General features: G+C 27.4%; 1 protein-coding gene across 1 annotated transcript in view; it reads right to left on the minus strand.

Annotated features, from left to right (window-relative positions):
- The window catches only part of LOC107455693 (midasin), a 298,299-nt gene that overhangs the window by 53,415 nt on the left and 217,482 nt on the right, over positions 1-27,402 (minus strand). Inside the window, exons 56-69 of the mRNA XM_087164129.1 lie at positions 26,695-27,047; positions 25,774-25,994; positions 23,793-23,935; positions 21,037-21,228; positions 19,063-19,311; positions 18,042-18,113; positions 16,789-17,229; positions 13,899-14,384; positions 12,140-12,235; positions 11,958-12,052; positions 11,305-11,401; positions 1,056-1,200; positions 865-977; positions 636-740 (exon numbers count right to left, since the gene is read on the minus strand). Coding sequence (XP_087020255.1) covers positions 636-740; positions 865-977; positions 1,056-1,200; positions 11,305-11,401; positions 11,958-12,052; positions 12,140-12,235; positions 13,899-14,384; positions 16,789-17,229; positions 18,042-18,113; positions 19,063-19,311; positions 21,037-21,228; positions 23,793-23,935; positions 25,774-25,994; positions 26,695-27,047 — 2,808 coding nt within the window. The remainder of the gene's footprint in view (positions 1-635; positions 741-864; positions 978-1,055; positions 1,201-11,304; positions 11,402-11,957; positions 12,053-12,139; positions 12,236-13,898; positions 14,385-16,788; positions 17,230-18,041; positions 18,114-19,062; positions 19,312-21,036; positions 21,229-23,792; positions 23,936-25,773; positions 25,995-26,694; positions 27,048-27,402) is intronic.

The raw sequence follows: 27,402 nt of genomic DNA on the forward strand, positions 1-27,402 counted from the left end.
AAATATTCTTGATATGATTTGTGAGATTCTTTTACTGCCCTCAATAGTGTTGTGGTGATCTTCAACACTCCTCCATAATTTCGAATGGTATCTTTGATTAGTCTAAGCGACATAATAGTATACTCATGGTGACTCACATTAAGCATTGCTTTATTTATCGAAAAACCTCTCTCAAGATCAGAATTCCCATGTGGCAAAATTAAAACAGTTTTAATTAACGTAGTTAAATTCTTATATTTTAGATTATTGCTTTTTTATTTATATTTAGCCTATAACTCTAATTTTTTAGGAACATCAACAAAATTTTATCAGATTTTTAGGAATTTTAGGGTTTGCACATACTTTTAGGAATTTTCTGAATTTTAGGGGGAATGCGACCCCTGAGCTATTCTTTTTAAGTTGTAGTATAAAGTAAAAAATTCAGTAATCAGCACAAATAATTTGATTAAGTAAACAGTTACTCAGGTAGTGGATCAGCACAGTAACAAGTTCCATACAGATGCTCAATGCAGAGATATTCGTAACAGTAAAAAAAAAGATGAAATGGCACATTATGAATGTAACACAAATTTTCTTTTTAAATTAAACATTAGCTACATAATAAAGGTTTGACAAGGGATAACAGATTTATATACCTCAAACTGTTTCATATGCTTCACAATACAACGATGAGATTTTTCAGATGATCGTTTTACAGCTATCTCATTGACATCACCCCAGCGGGATATTTTCACAAATTCCTACAAAAGATTTAAAGATATATCATGGTGGTTGAGGATAGAAGAAAATATATTCAGCATTAAATAATATGATAATAAATAATTACTTTTAATTTATGAATTATTTCGTCTAGCAAGTACTTACTTTGATTTCTTTCTCTATCGGAGAACGAATATCAGATATTTTTTTATTGACTTCTGGCAGAAATTGCTTATAAAATGTATAAATATTAAATAACACTTCTTCAGTTCTATCACCTATTAAAAAAAAAGAGACAATATTAAGAAAAAAATAAAATATTTCTGAGAAGATATTGAATTAATAATGATATTTACTTTTCTTAAATGAGTGTTGCAATCTTTTTTGCAATAAAAATGAATGAAGGATATTAAGTCTCTCAGGAAATTGGCCTAGAGGAGCATCTTCTAAACACTGTTTTAAAACATTGATTACAGTTTCAATTTCATTATCTCCAGAATTCTAAACAGAAAGAACAAGAACATAGAATTAGGAAATTAAGATACATGTGTCACATTCTTTCAGAAATAAATATAAAAATGGGCATTTTCTGTTTTCAAGATGCATAAGTTGTTTTTAGCAAGAAAGCATAAAGCAAGTTTTTGTTGTACTGCGAGATGAGGAACTTTAGTTTGCAATGTTGTTGTTTTTTTTTGTTGCTGTGTGTGACAAACTAAGATCAAATTTTCTTAAAAATATTTTCTAAAGATATACATTTCTGACCCATTAACAACATTTTGAAAGGTTAAAAGACACATAAAAAGTTTAATAAAGTTAAGAAAAAAGATATGAAGCTTGATTAAGACTGATTCTATTTTAGACGACTTTCAGACTTATGAATATTCATTTATTGGTTTAAAAGTTTAATATTCTATTTTTAATATTTACTTATTTTACTCCATAAACTGTCTTTACTTAATTATTTTTAAACTAATTATTTGCAGTAAAAGTATATTTTACTAACAAATTTTTACGCTTTCTAATTTTAGAAACCGAAATAAAAGTTACAATGGAAAAATAGTCTAAAACAAAATTATTTATCAAATACATGCCATTTCAAATAAAATGCTTTTCCTTCCAATCACTGCAATTATTCTAAAATTAAAGTAAAACATACTCTATGAAGTGGAAATAAAATAAGTAATTACAAACCTACCAACAAAACAGAAAATTACTTTACCTCAAAATTTGAACTAAAAAATATTAATAACTGTTAAACATTAAACCATTTTAAGTTTAAAATCTATTGCCTGGAAAAATCACTCTAGGAAACTGTATGACAAAGAAATAATACAGAGAAAAGTATCAGTTCCTTTACTAGCAATGAATTTAGTTAACCTTTTAACTGCCAAATATTATAATTTTTTTCTTCCTTTACTATTTACAAGTAATTTTCATAAAACAGGAATGAAAGTGGACAAAAATAAAAAGCTGAACTTTTACAACACAGGCACTGGGAGGTGGGGGGGGGGCGTGTTCTATGTACCTAATACTGTGATATCAATATGTAAAAAACATATCTTCTAACTCCGCAGTGAAATTTTAATTTTATATTAAAAGTGGCAGAAGCATTTAAACAATGAAATTTAAAATTTTTTTTACATATAATTTTAAACGTCTTTGAGTACTACTATAATAATAAAAATTAAGCAATATATAATCATTATTCGGCTTAATAATCATTATTTTAAATTAATTGCCAGCCAATCATTTTAAATTAAAACAGTTGCTAACTTCCACCTCAGTATCTTTTGATAGATATTTACTAACAGTTTTAGTCACTTTGACTGCTTTATTTAACCAATCAAACTCGAATTTTTTTTTCATCTTCATCATCGATCATACGAACTTTATGTTTGTCTATCAAATTGAATTTCAGCATTAAAATGCATTCATCTTACGATGCACCATGTGAAAAGAACAAAAGGAAGTACAAATGAAAAACAAATATGGGCACAAACACAGGCACTGCCAAAAATAAAAGCTAGCAATGTCGAGAGAACTATAATGTACAGACGTGCACATTCAATATGAATTGCACCAAGGTGGAAAACTCGGATCAAACGTCGTTGGTCGAAACGAAACTGCTTAAAACTCAACAACCAAGTACCTCACCCTGTCCACACTACAGCAGAAGTCGCTGTTGTCAAGGCAACAGCGCATTTGCCGAAGCTCCACCCATTCCACTGATAATCATTCTTTCTCAGGCGGCTACAGTAGGGATAAAAGTTCGTTTCAAGTAGGGCTATCATTGGGGCAGCTTGGGTTTCTGCATTTATATGAATTACAATAATTGGAACCCCTCTAAAAATTAAGTTTTTGCAACATTGTAGGAAATTTTAAAAATTGGGAGAAAAAAGCAGATTTCTACTATTTCATAGAAGACTTTCAACCCTGATAAAAACTATTGATATTTGTTGCAGTTCAGTGAAGACAAGTTGATATCGCTTGTTGAGATAAATTTACATAGATAAAATATAAGGGAAGCATGTGCGTTTACACATGATGTATCCAAGATACAAGCTGAGATTAACTCGAGAGAGTTAATAATTAAGTGATAAATAAATCACTATATTATAAATTACATATCTTACTTTCTTACCTAAATCAAGCAGGTAACTGAAAAGAAATAATTCAATCAAGAAAAATGAATTAAGCTATAAGATAATTACTGCCGGCACGTGGGCATAAGACCGGCGCGTGATCTAAAAAAGATATATAGTGGAAGCTAAAAAAGAATAGTGAATCCTAGTGAAAGAGAATATTTTAGAAAAAAATAACATGGCTCTAGAAAGAAAGACAGAATCAAAATTATAGACAACTTACATAATTTATTGGAGGAATCAAACAACACTAAATACAGTGGTGCAAACACCACATCTTGAAGAAAAGAATTTTACAATTCTGTAAAAGTGGTTTTAAACTTTCACAACGATGAATATGGAATTAAAACACAAGGAAAATTCCTTGCCCCTGAGTAGAAATTATTTTCTTGCCTACCACATTCAGGCAAGGACAAAAAACTCTCTCTGAAGGAATTAGGGGGGCAAGCCCCCTAATCCTCGTGAAAAACTACAAAAGAATATCACCCACACATTCTTTTTTCAACAATCAATCTCTCCCAGCCGCAGTTGCCACACCTGAAAAACAGTTCTAGAAAAAGTCTTTCTACTTGTCTTAGGGCTCTTTTCCACTGCTCTGCTTCTCTCACAAGGTAGTTCTCACTGATTGAGATTCAAGTTAAAGGCAGTTCTCACTGATCGAAATTTATGTCACCCTTCAGGTGTAACATTTCTCCTTCTTAGAAGAAAAAAAAAAGTTTAAAAAAAAATTGTGTTCTTCCAATAATAGATATAAGTTGAAATCTGGAGTAATTCATAATACATTAAAGTAAACATCTAACCTCAAAATACTTGTCAACCAATGTTTCAACAAGTTATAATATTCCTGGAATAAATATACACATATACATTCATTGTAAGTTGCTTCTGTCTTTTATATAAAAAATTATTATTATTTATTTCCCTCACTCTCTTTAAAAAAATATATATACACTTCAAAATATTTTCACTTCTCTAAAAAAAACATATACACTTCACTACCAGAGAATAATGGAAAATCTATTGTTAGTTGTTGCTGCACAGTGTGTTAACAAAATTTTAAAGAACACTTTTACATCATTATCTATAAGTTGTTTCATTTCCCTTCATTATAACATTTTTTTTTATATATACTCTCTTTTTCTAAGATTTACATAGCAGGATATTAAATAAATGTAGTTGACACCATAATTACAAAAGAATTTGCTATCACAGGGATAAATAAAACACTAATAAATGGATATAAAATTGAATATGGCTATAAGAAAATAACCATGAAAGAATTTCAGAAATATTTTTGAACAGGATTATTCTCTATTCAGTGAAATTTGGACCAGCCACATAGCACTAAATACAATTTTATGGCCACTAAAATTTTTAAAAAAATGCTATTCAAAAAACATCACAAATTCAAGTTTAAAAAATTTATCCATTTGAGTTTTATAAATTTAAATTGCAAGTTGTAATCATGAAAATCAACTAATCATTAACATTTAATAAGTCTAATTTACTCCTCTTAATTCACTTTTACACATTAGTATTCAATGCTAATGTCATGTTCTTCTCTATTTATATCATCTTCCAAATTATTTCTTAGCACTTCCTTTTTGAAAAGCTTGCTTACATGGAATTTTTTGAACATGTCTCTTTGTCCATCCTTGATGTGAATTAAGTAATTGTTATTTCTAAACTTTTTTGTTATCCTAAATGGACCTTCATATTTGGGTTCAAGAGAGTTAACACTAGAATTTATTTTTAAATAAATTGTGTCGTCACATTCAAATTTAGGAGTAGGTCTACCCTTAATATATTTCTTATGTTGTTCGAAATACTTATTCTCATTTAGACTTACAATTTCTCTAGTTTCTGATATATGTTCTTTTAATTTTTTGATGTAGTTGGAAGGGGTGTCTTCATTTACAACATTAACATTTACATTTAATGGCAGGTTTAGGTTTCTACCAAAAAATAATTCCGCAGGAGTATATCCTGTGACCACATTCACTGAATTATTATAGTGCAGTTTGAAAAACAACAACTTTTCAGTCCATTCCCAAGTATTGTTACACATTGAAGCAATTGCTTCTTTTAAAATTCTGTGAGACCTTTCCACTAATCCATTGGATTTTGGGTAATAAAATGAAGTCTTTCTATGCTCAATATTTAAGGTTTTCAAAAAAATTTCAAACTCATTAGAAGTAAAATTGGTACCATTATCACTAATGATTCCCTGAGCTAATCCAAATTTGGAAAAATAATTATTTAAACAAGAAATTATATTAGATGATTTTACATTGGTTAAGGGTATAGCTTCTAAATATCGAGAATAATTGTCAATGATAGTCAATATGAAATTTTTGTTGTCAAGGGACCTAGGTAGTTTTCCAACAACATCAATAGACAAGATTTGTCCAACACTGAGATTACTTTTTTCAATAAATTTTGTTTCTGTACTGTTTGCTTTAGGTTTATTTGCAAGACAAGCATCACATGCCTCAATAAAATTTTGAGTATCAGCTAACATACCATACCAAGAATAGTTTCTCTTCATTAAATTGTATGTTTTAAAAATACCAAAATGGGTGGCATGAGCTGCTTTAAGTATTTCACCTCTAAGAGATATGGGTACAAATATCCTATTAATAGTTTTATGAGGATGCTTAGGAGGTTTAATTCTTATCATGAGTACACCACTATCATTCAAAAAAAATTTTTTAGTTGTGAATTTATCATTGATTTTAAGTTTTTCTAAAATTTCCTTAGTCTTTTTACAATTTTGTTGACATTTAATTATATTCTCAATTTTAAGATTATCATTTACCTCAAATATATTAAGATTATTCACTACAGTTTTAGTAATGGGCACTCGAGAAAGATAATCAGCAGGATTTTTTAAGCCCTCTATATGTTTAATTTGATAATTGAATTCCTCAAGATACATTAACCACCTGCTTACAATTTCGGGTTGTTTCTCCAACTTAATATGAAATGTTAATGCCTTAGCATCAGTTAAAATTATGAATTCTTTTCCATAAAAATGTTGATGAAAGTGTTTGACTGAATCAACAATAGCTAAAAGCTCTCGCCTAATGGATGGGTATTTTGATTCTGCATAAGTTAATTGTCTGGAGTAAAATTCAATAGGTACAAATTTATTATTGATCTTTTGCATTAAAATGCCACATAATGAACTATTAGAAGCATCAGTTACAAGATAGAATTTTTCATCTTCAATTATATTTTTGATAGTAGGTTTAAGTAATAACTGCTCTGATATGAATTCAAAAGCTGTTTGACATTCTTTACTCCAATTATACTCAACATTTTTCTTAGTTAGGTTTACAATGGGTTTAACAATCTCAGAAAAGTTATAAATTAAATGCCTAAAGTAATTAACCATGCCCAAAAATGTTTGGACCTGTTTAACATCTTTCGGTACAGGAAAGTTAACTATTTTTTTTACATTATCAGGAGCTGGTGAAAAACCATTAGCATTAAGATTAAAACCTAAATATGTAATTTCAGATTTGCATATCTGAATTTTAGCTGGATCTAACGTTAAGTTGAATTTTTTTAGTCTATCAAAAACTTTTACTAATAATTCTATCATATCCTCTATGGAATTAGCAGCAATTACAATGTCATCTAGAAAAAATTGAACATTGGATCCTTTAATGTCATCTAAGCACTTAGATATAAGATTATGAAAATAGGATGTACTGTTTCGGGAACCAAATGGTAATCGAGTAGGTTGAAAGTTACCAATCTCACAACAAAATGCAAGTTTGGACCTATCTTGCTCTTGCAGTTGCAATTGAAAGAATGCACTTTTTAAATCCAGAACAGTATATAGAGCTTTACCAGAAATACTATGTAAGATGTCATTAATCTTAGGTAAGCAGATTTTAAATGTCTCAGTTACAGAGTTCAATAAACGATAATCAATTACCATGCGAAATTTTTGAACATTAGGGTCATTTACATAAGGTTTCTTCTTTACAAAAATTACAGGAAAGCAGTAGCTCGAAGATGATGGTTCAATTATGCCTGCATCTAATAAATTTTGAATTTCCCTTTTAGCAAAACTTTTGGCAATGTTGGGAATGGGATACGGTTTAGTTTGAATGGGAAATTGATGTAACAGTTTAAATTCAGGTACCACAACATTCGTGGAGCCTAAAGTAGCATAAGATTTAGAAAACACCTCAGAATTATTCATTAAAATTTTAAGTATCTTATTTGCATCTTCCTCATTTAAATGTTTTACATCAAAATCATTAGCCTGAATTTCTTTTTTTCTTAGTTCATGAATTTCTTCCAAGTTTAAATTATTAATTTGGAGTTGTTTCCCTTCAGTAGGTCTAATTATATCCTCATCTTTAATTTTGTATACTTTTCCAATTTTAGTACCTTTGTTTACAATTATTTTTCTATCAGTATTATTCTCAATAATAGTTGCAAAGTCTTTATCATTAACTACATTAATAGATTCCTGAATAGTATATTGAAGCTTATTTACATTTGGATGAAATAAAATTTGTTTACAATTTTCAATACCCTGAGATAAACTAAGTTTTATTAATGTTTGAACATTAGGTTCAATAATGATCTTCTCAGGTGCATAAGCAAATATATCTTTAGTGATTTGTACATTATTAATAATATTATTTATAACACAAGGAGTATCTTCAAAAAAATCAAAAGATTCGTGTCCCATGATCAACTTTTTATTGGGTATGTCCAAGATAATTTTATTATGTTGGATAAAATCATATCCCAATATAATCTTATATTTGTAACGCCAAGAATTTTGAGTCACAAAAAATGTATTATTAAACCATTTAGACTTAATTTTAAATTTGGAAGATATAGCTGTCATGTATGGTACAGTATTATTGTCCAATGTGTGTATTCGAACAGATCTAGATAAGTAGTTGACTTTAGTTTTTTCTTTTATTGTATTTACAGTTGAGGGATCAATTAGACTGAGATTTGCACCAGTGTCCAATAAAGCAGGTATAGATAAATCATTAAATTTTAAAATTATGATAGGAAGAGAGTCCGTATTCTTTTCATCATTACAGGTCATTAAATGCTTATTAGGTATATTAATTTCCTCATTATTTTCTTTATCACAATTTATCATTAATTCTTCCTTCTTTCTATTCACTTGATTACTGTTACTAATCTGTTCATTTATTATTTGATTTTGTTCTGAATTATCTTTATTTTGATTAACATTAAAATTATAATTTTCACATTGAATTTCAGCATCTCTTTTACCTTTACTTTTTTTGTTACAAAAATTTTGATTTGAATTTTGCTTATTTGTGTTTTGTTTACAAATTTTTTTTTGATCAATTAATACATTAACATTAGAATTGGAATTGGTTCTTGCAGACATTAATTTCTTCCAATTACTACAAGAACCATTGACTAGTTTAAATTGCCTTGTCTGTTATTGTTACTATGATTGCCCCTATTCCTAAAATTTCTACCAAATCCTCTTCGAAAATTTGTTCTATCATACGGTTTAAACTTCCTGTTATTATTTCTATTTACATTGGTTGGGTAATACCAACAGTCAGTCGTAAGGTGTCTTTTGCAACAAATGTGACAAGAAATACTCTGTGAGTTAGATGCATTTGATTGAGCAATATTATTTACAGCTTTTACATTAGATAAATTCTCAATTTTTTTTGTTAATTCCTCAATTCTCTTATTACTTTCAATTTGGCTTTTGAGCATCAACTCTATTTCAGTCGATTTTGTCAGATTATTAAGATGATGATCATTTAAATTTAGAGCATTTTCAACATCCTTTGCAATTTTACCTATTTCTTGAAAATTAGTAGCACCTCTCTTCATCACCTCTACTCTAATATCGGGTCTCATGCTATCCAGAAGTTTTTGAGATTTCATTTTAAGAGCCAGATTTAAAGTCTCACTATTACTATCCCTGTTTATCTCCAAGTATTCATTCGTAGTCCTATCCACTTCCTCAATTAAATCTCTAATCGATTGATTAGGTTTTTGAATCAATGAGTTAAATTTACTCTGTGAATCAGCAAAGTTAGTTTTTTTTGAAAATTTTTCTTTCAATAGTTTAACTAATTCATTGTACTCGTCATCTGGGTTGATTTTAGCCTCGCTTATTACTTTTAACGCGTTACCTGACAGATTTAATTTTAAGATCAAAGCTTTTTTCCTGATGTCCCACTTCTCTAAATCAGCAATTTGTTCAAGATTATTCAAAAAGAAATTCAAATTTTCATCTATAGTACCGGTAAAGATTTGCAAAGAGCTGGCTAGAGAATACATATTTTTAGCCATATTAATTATTAATTACATACGATACACACATATAAAACAAATTACTTAAATATAAGTATACACTGTTAAAAATTAAAACCAACTGATACTTATTAATTATGTATGAGACATATTATTTCCTATATTTGTATTCATTCATTTTCATTGTATCGATAAAATACGTAAGATCTCATATTTAAAATAAATAATGTATACAAAATTAAAACCTTGACAATTATTTAAAAATTGTCAGCATTATTTACATCACAAAAACAATGAAGAGAGTGAGAAAAATAAATGATGAATAAAATATTGATTATGAATATGAATTCAGCCATGAATTAAATTTAAGTTTAATGCCAAAATCCTAAGATTCACTGAGAAATTAAACCAGGTTCGAAAACCAAAACGGCGCCACATGATATCGCTTGTTGAGATAAATTTACATAGATAAAATATAAGGGAAGCATGTGCGTTTACACATGATGTATCCAAGATACAAGCTGGGATTAACTCGAGAGAGTTAATAATTAAGTGATAAATAAATCACTATATTATAAATTACATATCTTACTTTCTTACCTAAATCAAGCAGGTAACTGAAAAGAAATAATTCAATCAAGAAAAATGAATTAAGCTATAAGATAATTACTGCCGGCACGTGGGCATAAGACCGGCGCGTGATCTAAAAAAGATATATAGTGGAAGCTAAAAAAGAATAGTGAATCCTAGTGAAAGAGAATATTTTAGAAAAAAATAACATGGCTCTAGAAAGAAAGACAGAATCAAAATTATAGACAACTTACATAATTTATTGGAGGAATCAAACAACACTAAATACAGTGGTGCAAACACCACATCTTGAAGAAAAGAATTTTACAATTCTGTAAAAGTGGTTTTAAACTTTCACAACGATGAATATGGAATTAAAACACAAGGAAAATTCCTTGCCCCTGAGTAGAAATTATTTTCTTGCCTACCACATTCAGGCAAGGACAAAAAACTCTCTCTGAAGGAATTAGGGGGGCAAGCCCCCTAATCCTCGTGAAAAACTACAAAAGAATATCACCCACACATTCTTTTTTCAACAATCAATCTCTCCCAGCCGCAGTTGCCACACCTGAAAAACAGTTCTAGAAAAAGTCTTTCTACTTGTCTTAGGGCTCTTTTCCACTGCTCTGCTTCTCTCACAAGGTAGTTCTCACTGATTGAGATTCAAGTTAAAGGCAGTTCTCACTGATCGAAATTTATGTCACCCTTCAGGTGTAACACAAGTACTATTAATATTAACATGGAATCTACATAAAAAATTTTTTATGTGATAAGACATTTTCATCCAACAAAACTTACCTGATCTATTTCAGGTGATTCAGGTAAAACTATTATTACTCACTTTGTGTAATTACAGTGAAGAGAAGTGCTAAATTTAACATTAACATTGAATCTGCATAAAAGAACTATGTGCTACTAAGATATTTTCAATAGACAGGACTTAGTTACTTATAATCACTTAAAAATTAATATCACAAAAAAAGTTTGCCTGAGTAGCCATTGACAACAATAGAAAAACTAGATGAATTCTAATATTTTTGTTGAATGTACAAACTTATAACTAAGACATAACTAAGTGAAATAAAAACAAATACTCTCTTACCTTGGATGATTGTAAGATGTTAAACATATGAAACCACCATTTGGAGCAATTTACTTTTTGTTTCCTCAATACAGAATCTAAGCTTTCACGCCATCCACTGAAAATAATAAAATTGATTTTTTATTCGAATAGGTCAAAAAACAGTTCAGAACAACTATTTAGAGCTATTTTTACTTTAAGATACACTTTGATATACAGGTAGAAAAAATGTATTCAACTCAGAATGTGATTTTAACTTAATCTAACATTGGGGATATTTTACTTCAGCTTCAGAACGAAAAGAAACACATTTCTATGGTTGGATATCAGAAAACACATTTATTAAATTTAAAAGTTGATAAAAATTGAAAAAAGAAAAAATTTCCAATTAAAATCTGTTCGTTTTTAAAGAATTATAGAATGAAATTAATGTTATAGATACACATGACATTACATAATTTTAAATTGAAAATTCTGATCAGTTTTAGAATATTACCTAGAAAAATTTTTTAATATGATACAAATTATCTTTTAGTATTAGAAAAACATTTTAAAAATAAGCACTTATAATACAAACCAATCTCCACAATAAAAAATATATAAAGAAAAATTTTCCTTCAGCCAATTTTACGTTTAATGGTATTAAAAATTATCATTATCCAAAGAATGCTTACCTTAATTCCATGGTTCTATAATGAATAATATTTTTAACAATCTGCTCTTTTACATCATGTAAAGAAAATTTCGAGGGTACAAACTGGTTCCATAGCTATAACAAGACAAAGAAACTCAATAAAAATATTTTTCTATCTAAAGCTGTAATCGTATTTAAATAGGAAGCAAAAATAAAACTTACGCGAATTGGTTCGATTAGCATTTCTAATCCAAGGACGAATTTCATCACAGGGTCTGTTATAGGGAATGATAGGATGCGCTCCACCAATTTTATAATCTGTTGAAATACAATTTTTTATAAATGAATTAATAAAAAAACCAATTAATAAATTCTTTCATTAATTAAAAAACAGTCTAAAAGACAAAAAAGATGATTCTATTTCCATTGTAACTATTAGTAACAAATGTTAAAATATTGGCCATAAAAATATTTACTATCATTTTAGAAGAATAAAAAAAATATTTACTATCATTACTAGTTTAAGCAAGGAATCACTAGAACTTTACAAGACCCAGTCTGTGGCCTTGCATTTTCAAGAAAGATATTTGTTTATTAAAACATTTGTTCAAGATAAGTAGTAAAACATTTTACAAACTAGAAATGGACGATTTTAATTATTGTAACCATTCAGGTTGATCTTCAAACAAAAAATGGAATCTTCTTTCTCCATAGTAATTTACAGAGTAATTATAGAAATGCCAGTTCCTTATTTACAAATTACCTAATTAATATTTTTGAACATTTATTATTCCATTTTTTCAGAGAAATGTTTTCTCTTGAACCAGTCACCAAGTTATAAATTTAAAATTTAAGGTTTTAAGCAATGTTTAAGATAAAGTTTCTAAAATAGTTAAAATCTACAAAGTTTAAAATATGGTAATTTAAAATAGAATAAATAATATTCAACAATATTAATTTGCTTAAAAAATTAGGAATTTGCATTTTAATACTTCTCTGTAGATTAAAATGGCCTGAAGTATAGGGTGATTATATAAGACCTACATATATTTAAATGGAAACAAAAACTATATGATTTATGTGTTTATGAAATAATATATGCCAATATTTTATTTTACAAATACTCAAGATTTTGTCTTAATTTAGACATTTGAAAATGACATTTTGTTCAAAAATAACTTTATATGAATTGAACCTTCAATTCAGTTTTAAGAACGGAAAGTTTATGTAGTTTAACCGATAACTAATCTTTTTACATTACTCTCGAGAAAAATTTCAATGGAATTCATTATCTTGTTGGCCAATTCAATTCAGGAGAATATACTATCACTGAACATCTCTGCACATAAACTGATTATGACAAGAGACGTTTGTTATGATGCAACATATTGTTAAAACCACCTGTCGTACACATCAAAATCATCTACATTCAAAAATAAATAAATATAATCATTAATTATGCTTCTGTAGCATTCCCCCTTGACAGTAACAGCATTGCCTTCAAGGATTTCAAAAAATACAATTACAATTCCACAATATACAATTTTTGAAATACAATTTCAAAAAATTAATTTCTAGTGATTTATGATAGTATTTTTTCTTGTTTTATTGTGGTTATGAAAATCCCTCAGAAACAGGTAAAGGTCTGATATAACAATTTGGCTCATTTACAAAAAAATATTTAAGAAATATTTGCTGAAACATATTTCGAATAATTTTTTTTGTACATAATTGCAATTAATGATTCCTATTCACTATGTGACAGTTCATTTTAGTGATGTGACTTGCCAAACAATATTGCACATGTCAATTCTGGCTAAAGTTGAAGGAAACGTGACTGATATTGCACTTTAATATAGAGAATAATAAAATAGTATATAAGTTAAATAAGATATAATTAAATAATATATATATATATTTGTGGAATAAGATTTAGCATCATAACTACACACAAATTATGCAACAAATGCCATTAACTTACTTCATCAAGATGAGGATTATCCCCATGTTCTTTCATTAACTGTTTAGATCTAGCCTCCAAGTGAGAGAATACGGGGTATAGATTCATAACCTCAGCTGGATTAGGGTCTCGATAAACATCAAACGTTTGGGCCTTAAAAACCAAAGAGCTCTGAAGCTTATGACTCATTAACAAAAGTCCAGGAGCCAATTCAGAATCCAAAGAAGAATCTATCTTATCACCCAAACACCTCACTATATTGTACAGAACTTCGTGTCTTAGTAGCTGCGGATTAACGAAATCAGAATTTTCGAAGTTTTTGTTAATGGAGTTAGCTTGTCCTTCAATCAAATTTACAGGCATTAAAATGGACATAGCACTGCAGTATAATTGTGATATTTCATACATATCCTCCATAGTCAGTTGAAAATCTTCAGATATTTTTTCTGTATTTTCCTTCATATGGCTACTATCAAAATCATCTGAACTGATACAACCTGCATAATCCTGGAATAATAATAAAAATGAAATTAGTACAGTTTTAAACACTTTGAACCAATGATTTTGCCAAATACATTTCATGCACACATAAATTGCAACACACTGAATGCATAAAATGCAACAAAAGGGTGGGAACAAGACGTACCTACCAAGTGGTAGAATAGATTAGCTTTCAAAATGGAATTCAGTAAATTTTGCTAAGCATTAAATATCACACAGAATATAATATGTTCTTTCTCGCACTCTCGTTTAATATACATATAATTTTCAGGAGGTAATGATACAGGGCATCCCAAGTTAGAATGATGAGTTTCAAGAATTTATAACAGGAATACAGCAGAGGTTAAGAAACAAATTTCGCAGCAAATTTATGTAATATGACACAACTTTTTCATTTCTAGAATAGAGATGCTTGTGGTAAACTTTACAATAAAAGAAAAATAGTTTCAAATCAAGAAACAAAATTTTTCAAAATTCTTTATCGTAAAGAATGAATATCAAATTATAATATTTTTGAAATGTCCACGATCAGCCATAATCACAGATAGTGATCAGAAGAAAAAATTTAATCTATAAAAAAATTTAATAACAAATAATAATACCCTATGAAAAAATTATGGTCCAAACAAAAAAGAAGTGTGATTGGGTAAGAAAACATGTGAAATAAAACAGAATTCAAAACAGAGTATAATGTTGATATACACTGTTTTGTATATAATGTTGATGTCATTTTTAATAAATTTCACTTAATAAAATAAAATTTGTGAAAAACATCCTTATATTTCAAAGTTTTCTTTCAAAATCAACAAAAAGCTACTTAAATTTTAAATTTTCAAGATATTCAAATTCGACTATTTTCATAAGAAGAAAAAACATTGGATGTTTTCCTAGCCTGCTCGGTATGAACTGATAATTTTAAATGCTCATATCCTGTTTGATTTTTAATAATTGTTTTTAAATTTTAAAATATTTTTTTTTATTAATTTAAAAGTACTATAAAAATTTAGCGTAATTTTATTGAATATTTCTGCAGTTAAAATAAGAAAACGTACGGCAAAAAAAACTATCCATCTCTCAATAAATATTAAAGCAAAATTTATGAAATTTTAACCAAATAATAATCAAAGTAGTTGAAACAAGTTATAATCTTTTGCCATATTTATTAACAATCCCTCAAACTCCTAAAAGCTTTAAACATTATTGATATGCATGAGAAATGGCATGACGTAACACTTCTTAAGCTGTAAAATAATTCTCTATATATTTCTTGAGAAATATGAAAAAAAATGAGTTAGTATAAAAGTGTTTCGATAATTTTGTTCAACCCCTGTGTGCGTAATATATATATATATATATATATATATATATATATATATATATATATATATATATATATATATATATATATATATATATATATATATATATATATATATATATATATATATATATATATATAATCAATTTTAATATATATATATATAAACAAATACAAGAAAACACGAAGAAAGTTAAGAAAATCAATCTTCATTTTGAACTTATATATAGATATATACAGTAGAGAACCGATTATCCGGAACGATCGGGACCATCACGATTCCGGATAACTGATTTTTCCGGTTTTCTGAATCGCTACAAAATGCCGTGTTTTTAATGTTTTTAAAGCGAAACTAAAAAATTATTTTGAAATAGTTTTAGAAAGAATAAAAAATGATAAATAATAATACACTTTAGTTTAAATAAGGAAAGAAATTATGAAATAAAAATTATATACAGGCTTATATATGTTATTATTAACATTAATAACATATATAAGCTATTTGTGCTTATGTGAGATTCGTCTACAATTGGTTTTTGTAGACGGCTCTAAATCAGTTCATTTGTCAACTCGATACGCCCTACGCTCTAAATAACAAAATGGGCTCAAAATCTTGCAGGAAAAAAAAATTTTTTTTTAATGGAAGAAAATTAATTTCCGATTCCGAATTTCATTCCGGTTATCTGATTTCTGGATAAGAGGTTCTGCACTGTATATTGGTTGGTTAAAAAGTGAGAACAGTTACAAGCAGAACTGAAGCAAGTATACATTTAATGACTCTTTTGTTCCGATTAATATTTGTTTTTTTTTTTTTTTTTTTAAAAAAAGCCTCTTTTGCTTAACAAAAGTAAATAACAAAATATGCAAAGTCCATATTTTTAAGGGACATTTGTTTTTTTTACAAGTATGAACAAAGTTTTTAAGATACAATGAATTAAGTTAACAGTGCATTCACACTTGGAAAGATAAAATGTATGAATAAAAGCTATGAATTCCTGCAAAAAAGATTAATAATTTAATAATTTTGAATATTTTTGCTGAAGATTTGAGAAATCTCGAACAATTTAACAGCAAATAAAATCAATCTCTCACCTGCTCAAAAGAAGGAAAGTATTTCTTTAAATTTTGTTCAAGTATTTCTTCATCAGATGGTTCATTCTCATAAGTTGTTGTTTTACTGATATACAAGCTTTCATCCTCTTCTTTTTTCAATTTATTTTGCACATCTTGATGATTCCAAACTTTCCAAATTTTGGTGAATGCTACTAAAAGTAAATCAACTATCTTCCTCAAATTCTCTTCACTTTGAATTTTGACTAGCTTAGCAGAATTCGTGAGTTCAAGAATAGCCGATTTCAAGAGCTTAAGCATCAGTTTGGAGCTAATTGCAAATGGTAAGTTGCAAAGAGACAAAATATTGGTGAAAGTATCTAAATTATTTTCTTTAAGAAGCTCTGCAGTGATATCAATGGGATTTAGGGTAAGGTTGAAGAATGGTACAAACTGTTTCAAAAACTCAGACAGGTTATTGAACTGCAATAAAAACATTCAATAATTTAAAATTGAATATGAAATTCTATGATACACAAAATGCATAAAATAAAGTAAATAAATGCAACTTATTAGCATTAGGTCGTACTTAGAAGTAAAGTGATATTGTAAAACACTATAATATATAAAAAAGGAGTAAAATAAAACAAGTAAATGTAGCTAATTAGTATCAGTTAGCAATTTAGAGTAAAATAATTTTAATCAAATTCTTTTTTTGTGAAACAGTGAAAAAACAATTTGGTATTAAGAAAATATAGAAACTTGTAAAAATAACATATTAAGTTAGCATTAATACATTGCAAAATTGCATTAGCATTGAAAAATTGATAAATTATGTTTTTATAAACTGATAAAATAATTTATAAATTGAGACACTACGTCGATAACAACTAAAAAGTTGCACTGATATTTCAGCCAATTTAAACTTTTTATCATCTAAACTTTTTTGAAACTTTTATACTGTTAAAAACTTTATAAACTTTTTATACTGTTTAAAATGATAACACTAAGGCTGAGACAAAACTATTCTAAAACAGGCATAAATTGAGACATAATGACATAAATTGAGTAATGACAAAATTTAAAAAAAAATAAATAAATAAAATCATTTAATAATGCATTGAAAAATATGTTTTTCTAAAAATAAAAAAAGAGAGAGTGAAATAAAATTACTGGAGTATGTAAAAATTATTCCTTCAATTTTAAATAAAAGTGAATGTGTAATTTTATGCAATAAGCATCATTGAAGCAGAATTTCATTAATAAATATACTGACTAAGGATAAAGGCTCTTACCTTAAGGTTTAGTTTTGTACAATACTCTTTTTGTAACACAAGCTGACTTAACATTTGCAGTCCATACATAACCTAATGAATTCAGAAAAGAATTAGTCATTCTGATTACAAATATTTTAAAGAATAAAAATGTAGTCAAAAAATATTTGATGGTAAGATTTAAATTGTTTTCAATCATATACCATAATGATACCATGACCATAATTCATGAATTATATTTAGTATAGAATTACTGTTTTTAAAATAACTGCACTTTAAATAAACTTTAAAATATAGGTATTTTAATTATGTTTCTTGTAAACTACCAAAAAAATTTTACCAAATACACCATACATGTGCTTCAAGCCCCAAAAAATAAAATCCTAAAGCTAAAATATTTTTTAGCATTAAAAAAAAAAAAAAAAAATTAAGAAAGAAATCTCTGTGATTAGTAACAACTAAATATTAAAACAATTTATGCTGATTTAAAATAACTTCACATGAGGGGGGGGGGGGAGTAAAAATTACTTTTCTATGTAAGAGAATTACAACAGATTGAAATGCAGTTTTTTAAGATTATCAGATCAAAATTTTATTTAAGTAAAACTATACATCAACTTATAAAATTTAGCAATCATATTTCAAAGTAAAATGTTATAAACATAAAAGTACCCAGTTCTCAGAATCAAATCTAAATTACACATACCGATTTAATGATTAATATACCATAGAATAATAATCCAATTTAATGAATCTAGGCTAGGAATTTCTTCTAATAGAAACCTATTCCTTCTAAGATAATTAGTTACAGATTCGTATTTCTATATTCAATATGGAGAAATTACAGATTTCTAACACTCTGTGTCTCTATAGATAAAACTACAGATTTCTATTTCAATGAAGAAAATAGATTCTTTATTTATAGTCCATAGAAACGTTGACACATTTTAATTAAATGATTAGGCAATTAAAAAGCAAGGAATTAAAAAAAAATATATGATTGATTTACAAAAGATGAACTTAAAAGCTAAAATTGGCTTACTTGTTCCACTCCTAAGCAAAATGGTTCAGTAATATCTTCATAGAGGGGATACTTCTTTGACAAGCGTGATACTATTTCTTGCTGATTCTTTATATAATTATCAATTCTCTGAATAGAGTTGATAACATCACTTTTCTTTTCGTCGGAAAGAGTGCTATCAAATTTATTCAGCTGTGAAACTGCAGATAATAGAGAGTCAAAAGACTCGACAGAAAGAAAATCACCTATTTCTTCTTTAATGGCTTCATACTGAAACAAAAACAAAACAAAAAAATGAAACAATTTGAAAACCTTTTTTAAATTAAAATTAATTTAGAAGAGTATAAAAAAAACTAATTGCAAATCTAACATCTGAATATTAGTTTCACAATCAAAGCATTTTATTGCATATTTACAGTTGTGCTTGCATAAATAAATACAACCAACTTAAATCAAATAATTTACATCACGCTGAATTAAAGGAATAAAATAACTTATAAACACAAGTTTAGATTAAAAAAAATAACAATAATTGTTAGTTTTAATTTAAAAACACATTTTCCAACACTGTATTGTTATTCTTACTTTATAAAGGAATAAAAATAGTTAATATTATACTAAGTCAAATAGGGTTCAAAATAAATATCAATTGATGTAAAAATTTGAAAGAGATTTTTGGAAAATTATTATGTAAGAGAATTATAAGATATATTTTACAAAATTTGTTCAAATATTTAAAAAAATAAGTAACTGTACTAAAAAATGTGATTTTTTAAAAACAAAATTTCCCTTGATATATATAGACTGGTAATGCCCAATTATGCTAGTAAGTCTAGGCATGCAAAAAACTTCATGTTAGCTGTTTATCAACTAGTAAAGTCTATGCATGAGGTTATTATTATTATTATTTTTGAGTATTTTGTATTAACCCAACTTCATCCATTTTCAAATATTACCATGCATTTTTTTTTTTTTTTTTGAAAAATAAAAATTTATTAATTTACTAATGAATCGTTATTTTAAAAAAGAATTACTTTTAAGTAAGTAACTTTTAAAGAGGTTAAAAAAATACGCCATTTTTATAAATAGTTCCAGACATATAGTTAAATACACAAAAATTAACAATGACAATAAAGGGACCAAAATTTCTTAACTGGTTTTCTGACTTTGCGACTGTCCCCCCACATTATAACCATAATAAGTTTTTCAGATTGAGTCTTCTCCCCACCCTTAAATTCGAGGGTCAGAGAAACGATATTTTTGTGCACATACTGATATCAAAACCTATTAATAGGTAACACTAGTCAATAATTTTTAAGGTTTGCCACTTTAAATCATTAAAATGGATTAATTCATATATAATACAAATTTTGTCCTAAGTATTATTAAACATTTCCTAGCCAATATGCAATATAACTATTTTATGGCTTTAATACAAATTGAGGTTTTGCAATGTAATTATTAAAAATTGCAAAGATTTTTTTAATTATTTTAAAATATTTTTCACACTATTAAATATTTGGGATAATATTAAAATAATAATAATTACTTAATATATTTTGCATACAATTATTCTTAAATAAACAATTTTCATGGTTGGACAAAAAATTTACTTTCAGAGATATGGAGATGAAATTTTTAAAAAAAAGCAGAAATAACATTAAAACACCAAAACTTTAGAAAGTTCCGTAATAAATTCTTGGAATCATATTTTCTTAATAATTACTACTTCTCAAATTTTTAGGATCAAAAGAGGTACAATTTTAAGAAATAGGAATGTTTAAATTGAAAAAATATGTTTTCAAAACTTAATTTTTACGATTTTGTTATCATAAGAATTGTTCATCAAACCACTAGAATGCATATTATAAAAAACTAAATACAGATTTTTACCTTAAATAGATTAGCAATATCATTTCAACAATATTCATCAACATAGACATCAATTCAACAATAGTAAAAGTTTCAAATGCAAAAGTAAAATTGAATACATACTTCATCTTTTTGGTGTCGTAATCTTATTTTCTTGTTCAAAATATCTACTTTTCTCTGCAGAAAACCAAAGGTCTTCTTTAAACCCTTAATATAAGGATGACCATAAGCATGAGTTATTTCAGAAAAATCTTGTCCACAAGATACTTTTGTAATCCATTCAAGAGAAACTATTTCACATTGAAGATCTCTAGTCTTAATAAAAATAAAAATATTAGTAAAAATCAACAGAAAATACACAATCACACTTTGCATTATTCTTTGAAAATTCAATCACACCTTAAAACTTGATGTAAAATTTAGTTGGGTGTTATATAAAAATAGTCATACATATACGGGTAAAAAGATGGACCCAATTTAGTTAATTTGCAATCAATGAAAAAGAAATTGTACATCAATAATTTGCATATCAAGGAAAAGAGTAAGGTTCAAAGTTTTTTTTTTTAAACACAAGTTATGAATGTTCAATATGCAACCCTTTTCCTACGTGAATAATATTATAAATGGTAGAAAAGCTTCTCACATATATAAAAAAGCATACAGTGACTCAGTTCTGAAGCTAGGCAAGAGTTGTTGACATAGGTGGGACATAAACAGTCTCCTTAACGGAACCTCACAATAAAAAGTCACATAGGACACTCAAGCTACCACAACACTTCCATGGTGCATAGCCAGATTTTTCAACAAAAGATAAGCACCTTGTAAGTACTTTTTCAGCACTCAAAAAATATTTTTAAACACTTTCCAAAAAAAAAAAAATTCATAAGTAGGTTCTGTGCGGTAATAAAAATTATTTTTTTCTATCATTTAAAATTCCCAATTTATGAACATTGAATCAAAAAAATTCGATCATGATAAAATAACTAGTTTCTGATAAATATTGCAGAGCAAATTGTGAAAATCATGCAACTTTTGTAATTTAAAATGACAATCGTCGTAGCAAAGAAAAAAATTTCTTTTTAAAAGATAGAAAATTAAGCACCTTTTACAAACCCCGGATATAAAAAAAGTATCTTTGAGGGCTTTTAAAGAATGCAAATAAAAATAAGCACCTTCAAGCACTTTTTAAAAACGCTACGCACCCTGACCTCAGTAGTTCTTACTCAGAATCGACCATATTCAGGGTGGCCACTCAAATCAGATTTCAAATTTCCCTGATTTTTCCAGGTTTTCCAGATAAAAATCTTAAAATTTCCAGGTTTTTGTTTCTTTTTTCTTATAAAGTATAGGATGTGTACAAGAAAAGTGTCTATATTATAAAATATTATATTCAAAATGTTATTTTTTTAACATATCATCTTGGAAAAAATAATTTATTTTGACAATTTTCAAGATTTTTTATTTATTTTTTAATGTTTTGGCACAAAATTTTGAATCAAAAATCATATATTGACCAACAAAGGAGCCTTTTTTGTTTAAAATTAAAATATGTTATAAGAGGTTAAAATGAAATAGAAAAAATTAGCATTAATGCAACAATTGTAAAAATTTGTCGATAAACATTGCTGTTAGTGATTGTAAAAAAATGTGTGATTGGTTGGTTTGCTCAGGAAAAATAATTCACAGATTTCTTTGAATAGGAGTAGAAAAGCTTTTAGAAAAAGAGTGCGATATAAAATCTATTGTCATAAAATTATAACCAACTAATTTTTGGAGAATTCTATAAAGTTAAAAATACAAAAATATTTTGTCAAAATAGAGAGAAAAAAATAACCACCAAAGCATCGGAACAAACTTGAGCCATAAATGGATTTAGCCCAAGGACAGAATTTAAAAACAGAAGCTAATATCCTAATTCCCTTTTTCCACCAGAATCTTACCTAAATTTTCCTAAATTCCCATAGCGGTCAAAAGTTTGCACATTTGTTTAGCAACCGTGGAAGAATTTTATATGGCATTCTAGTTTAACAGAACTATAATGGAGCAAATTTTGATGCAAGCAAAGTATCGCTAAGTTGATGATATTTCAACTGTTTGGCGATACATTTCCGTTAAAAAAAAAGTGAGTATAATGGATGAAATAATTTAAATTAAGAAAATTAGCAAATAATTTAAATTAGTGAAATTTGAAAAATCATCAAAGAAAAATTTCCAGGTTTTCTTTAAAAATCCCTGATTTTTCCAGGTTTTTATCCAAATTTCCCTGATATTTCCAGGTTTTTTCCAGTATAAAAAAATTCCATGATAATTCCAGGTGGGTGGCCACCCTGATATTACTTAAATCCAATGTACAACTGACAGTGAAACAAAATACTTATCTATTCTAATTACAGTCGTTTCAAAATTACGTCTCACAAAAGTGAGTGAAAATTTTGTAAGGTGAAGAATATCAAACAGATACAAATTTTAAACATCGCTGATTTTAGAAGATTAAAAATAAAGTTAGGTCTGAAGTTTAATTATATTTAACTTCAAAACACTGATAATGTAACATACCATTCTTAATTCAATGATTATTATATCATAGGGTGCTCAAAAATATTTTGTTTTATTTGCAGTTTTTTGTTGGTCTCCTAAACCCCTTTGTGATTATATGTATCTTTATTAAAAATTTAAATCCTCTATGATCTTAAATTACATAAAATTACAAAAGGAGATTTGAAATATTACTTGAAGATATTTTTAAAAAAAAGTCTAAAATAGAAAATTTCAATGACTTTTATTCAGAGAGTACAATTTATCTTCAAGTTTAATGCAAAAAAGTAGGTGATACGCAATTGACATATAAATAATATTAGCTCACCCTCATAGTAACTCACCCTATTATAAACTTGGTCATATTTCAGTTTGTGCTTCAGGACTGGATCAACAGAATTTTTAGGAGTAAAAAGGGCTAATGTTAGCATTCCAACCAATACATAGGAAGTAGAAACCAATTGTGTCAAGTTTGAACCATTAAAAACTGAAAAATTAGAATTTATAAAGTTATAAATATATTCGGTTAAAAGTATTCAAAAGATGATTACTAAATTTCAGACATCTAACCACATTTAGTCTTGATGACTGTCATTACAAATTTTAACAATTAATTAAAAAAAAATTATGAGTTAAACATTTAGAATACATAAAATTAAATATAAGTGCGATTAATTATCACAATTTATGTTTTAATAAAACTTTCGATAACAAGGACTTTCGATAACAAGGACTTTCGAAACTTTCGATAGGAAGTAGAAACCAATTGTGTCAAGTTTGAACCATTAAAAACTGAAAAATTAGAATTTATAAAGTTATAAATATATTCGGTTAAAAGTATTCAAAAGATGATTACTAAATTTCAGACATCTAGCCACATTTAGTCTTGATGACTGTCATTACAAATTTTAACAATTAATTAAAAAAAAATTATGAGTTAAACATTTAGAATACATAAAATTAAATATAACTGCGATTAATTATCACAATTTATGTTTTAATAAAACTTTCCATAACATCATACATCAAAAACAGTCTCTGAAATTATGAGTGGTGCACTTTTAGAGGTAGCTAGACGGATAGATAAAAATATTTAGAGGATAGTGCATTTAAAAAATTTGTTGAACATTTGTACTTAATGAATAAATTTTAATCTAACTATGGTCAATCCAAGAAAGCAACTTGAAAAATCTCTTTTTCTTTCTGAAACAAAGAGATATTGTCTTATGTGGCATATTTTCAGCATTTTTTATTTTATTAAAGACAGAAAATACACTAACACGGTGTTAAAAAACAGAATTTTTTTTTATTAATTTTAATATAAGACACTTAGCAATCTTAATGTAAGAAAAGGAACAAATTTGTATTGAAAAGGAACAAATTTGAATTTTCAGTGGGGAAGGGGAATTCAGAGCATTTAATGCATCATTTACACTTGTGGGACCTCATAACACATGCTCTAAAAATGAAAAGATCAAAACCGGCTGTTGTCTGAAATATTTCACGAGCAGTAACATTTTTCTTCTCTTTTTTTTTTTTGGCAAAGACAATGGAAGGTGACAGGGCAATGATTGATTCAAATACAATAAAGATATCAATTGATGCAAACTGGCGAATAACAAGTGTAGTTGTGAGTTCACTGAGAGATTAAACTTGTCAAATTCGATAGCATAAGAGCATTTGAAATGCCTAAGTTTATTTTCAAAGCTAGACATATGGGTTCTTCATGATCTTACTGTAAGAAATTTGTGCTGTCACATTAGACACCTGTAATTTGATTCTCAAACATAAAAAAAAATTTCCGTTTTTGAAGAGCATCATCACTGGCAACGAGAAATGGGTTATCTACAATATTTGTTTGGGTTTCTGCAGAAACTGTTAAGACAGTATTACCTTTACTTCAAATGAGGAGGTCAAAAATCACCTAGATAGTTGTTTGTCAAAGAACAAAAATTTTATGAGCTAGGAATCATGCTGACAGAAAAATGGCAAAAAGCATTGAACCAGAATGGACAGTATATAATTCAATTAAATATTTATTCACTACAAAAAAATCACCTAAACAACCCAATAAATCCTGTAAAAGTAAAGATTTTAAAAATGAGTGATAACACTTTAATACATATTTTCAAGCAAAAATTTCATTCATGAATCTTTATACAAACTTTGTAGGTTGTATTGGCCAAGGTCTAGCAGGTATATTTTTTTAAAATAAATTGGGTTGAATTTGATATTACCATTTTACAACTATAAGATTCCAAAATCTAAACTTATTTTATTAACACCTTATATGCATGTAATAAAAATGTTAAAATTAAAACTTACCTTTCATTGATTTTTTTAGGCTAAATACACTATCAAGTGCAAGTGTAACCAAATTATTTCCTTTCTCAGTCACAAACAAGGAAGTGATACCTAGTTTTTCAAACATAGCTGTAACATCACTTTTCGAAGTAGCATCGAATTCCTCCTCATAGTCTGCCATTTTAGCAATATACATCACCAGATTATTAAACCAAGTAATTACAATATTTGCACTGGTTAGTCTAAAAGAATTAAAAAAAACATTGAATATTTTTTTTTATGTAAGCATAACTAAAATGAATAAGCAAACTGAATAATAAAAATACTTATGTCTACTTTAGGATGATTAATTAATTTGAAATATAAACTTTCAATGATCTTATTTAAACAAATGTTTATATTTAATAATCTTAAGACAATCAACAGGGTTCAAACTCAATTTCAGAAAAAAAATTCCTTGACTTTTCCAGGTATATTTCAATGAAAATCCATACAATATTATATCTATACCATGCAACTTTTCAAGACTTTTATTTTTTTATTTGTAATGTCAAACATTTGATTTTGTGAACAAAAAAAATTTGATTGAATGAAGATGGGAACATGTCAGTTTGACTAAAATGTGAAATTTTTAACTCGAATCTGAATTAATGATTACTGTTACTGAAAATTCTAAGAACGGTTAATTTCCTGGTCTAATATAGCAATTTTCCAGGTTTTTGTAAGAAAAAAAAATTTGCAACTTTCCCGGACTATTCCCTGATTTTTGGAGTTTAAGTAAAATTCCCTGACAATTGCAGGTTTTAACTGCACTCCCTGGCCTGTGGGAGCCCTGAATCAGTTATCAGTACCATAAACTACATCTAAGACAAAATAATAACTGATAAACGTATAGACACAATACGATACTAAAATAAATCAGTTTAAAAAAAGAGAGCTTACAAGAAAGATTGTTTGGTATCAGTTAACTTGTCAAAATTGCCCCATAGTACTCTTTTGGTAACTTCTAGTTGTACATCAACAAGTTTTGAGTCACCAAGGGATGAATGGCACATTAGTGAGACTGAATCAGTAGGAATAGCATATAAAGATGAGCAAATGTAAGTCAGTAAAGGAGCTTGTTTAGCCCAAGAGTAGTTTTTATTCCAGATATTGTTGGTAGAAACATGATCTGCATCTTTATTGCTTTTGTTAAATGCTTCTTCGTGTGAAAATTGCAAACACTCAAGAGCATTTGAAGAAAAGCCATGTCTAGTGTAATACAGGAACTGGTTCATATCAAAAGCATATTTTTCCTAAAATAAAAAATAATGTATAAAAAAGGAGCAAGTACAAGTGTTTACATTCAAAATAGAATAGTAAATAAGACTGAAATTGGAAAGCATAAACTTATTGAAATTGTTATCTAATCGGATTAACAATTGAATCCTTTTGAAAAGTGAGACAAATAAAATTTTCGCCACTGCCCATTTTTCAGATATCCCTCAACAAATAATAATTTTTTAAAAAAACTAGTAAGCAAATTATCAATTGGTGACCGCTGCATTTGTGCCTTTAGTAATTCACTACATTTAAAAGAAATACATAATGTAAACAGTTTTAATAATTATCAAGCGAGGCGTATGACTCGAAATAAAAAAAACTACATCA

This window comes from Parasteatoda tepidariorum, chromosome 5 (genome assembly GCF_982258835.1).
Source record: "Parasteatoda tepidariorum strain Cologne lab strain chromosome 5, Ptep-v5.0, whole genome shotgun sequence".
Classification (NCBI taxonomy): domain Eukaryota; kingdom Metazoa; phylum Arthropoda; class Arachnida; order Araneae; family Theridiidae; genus Parasteatoda; species Parasteatoda tepidariorum.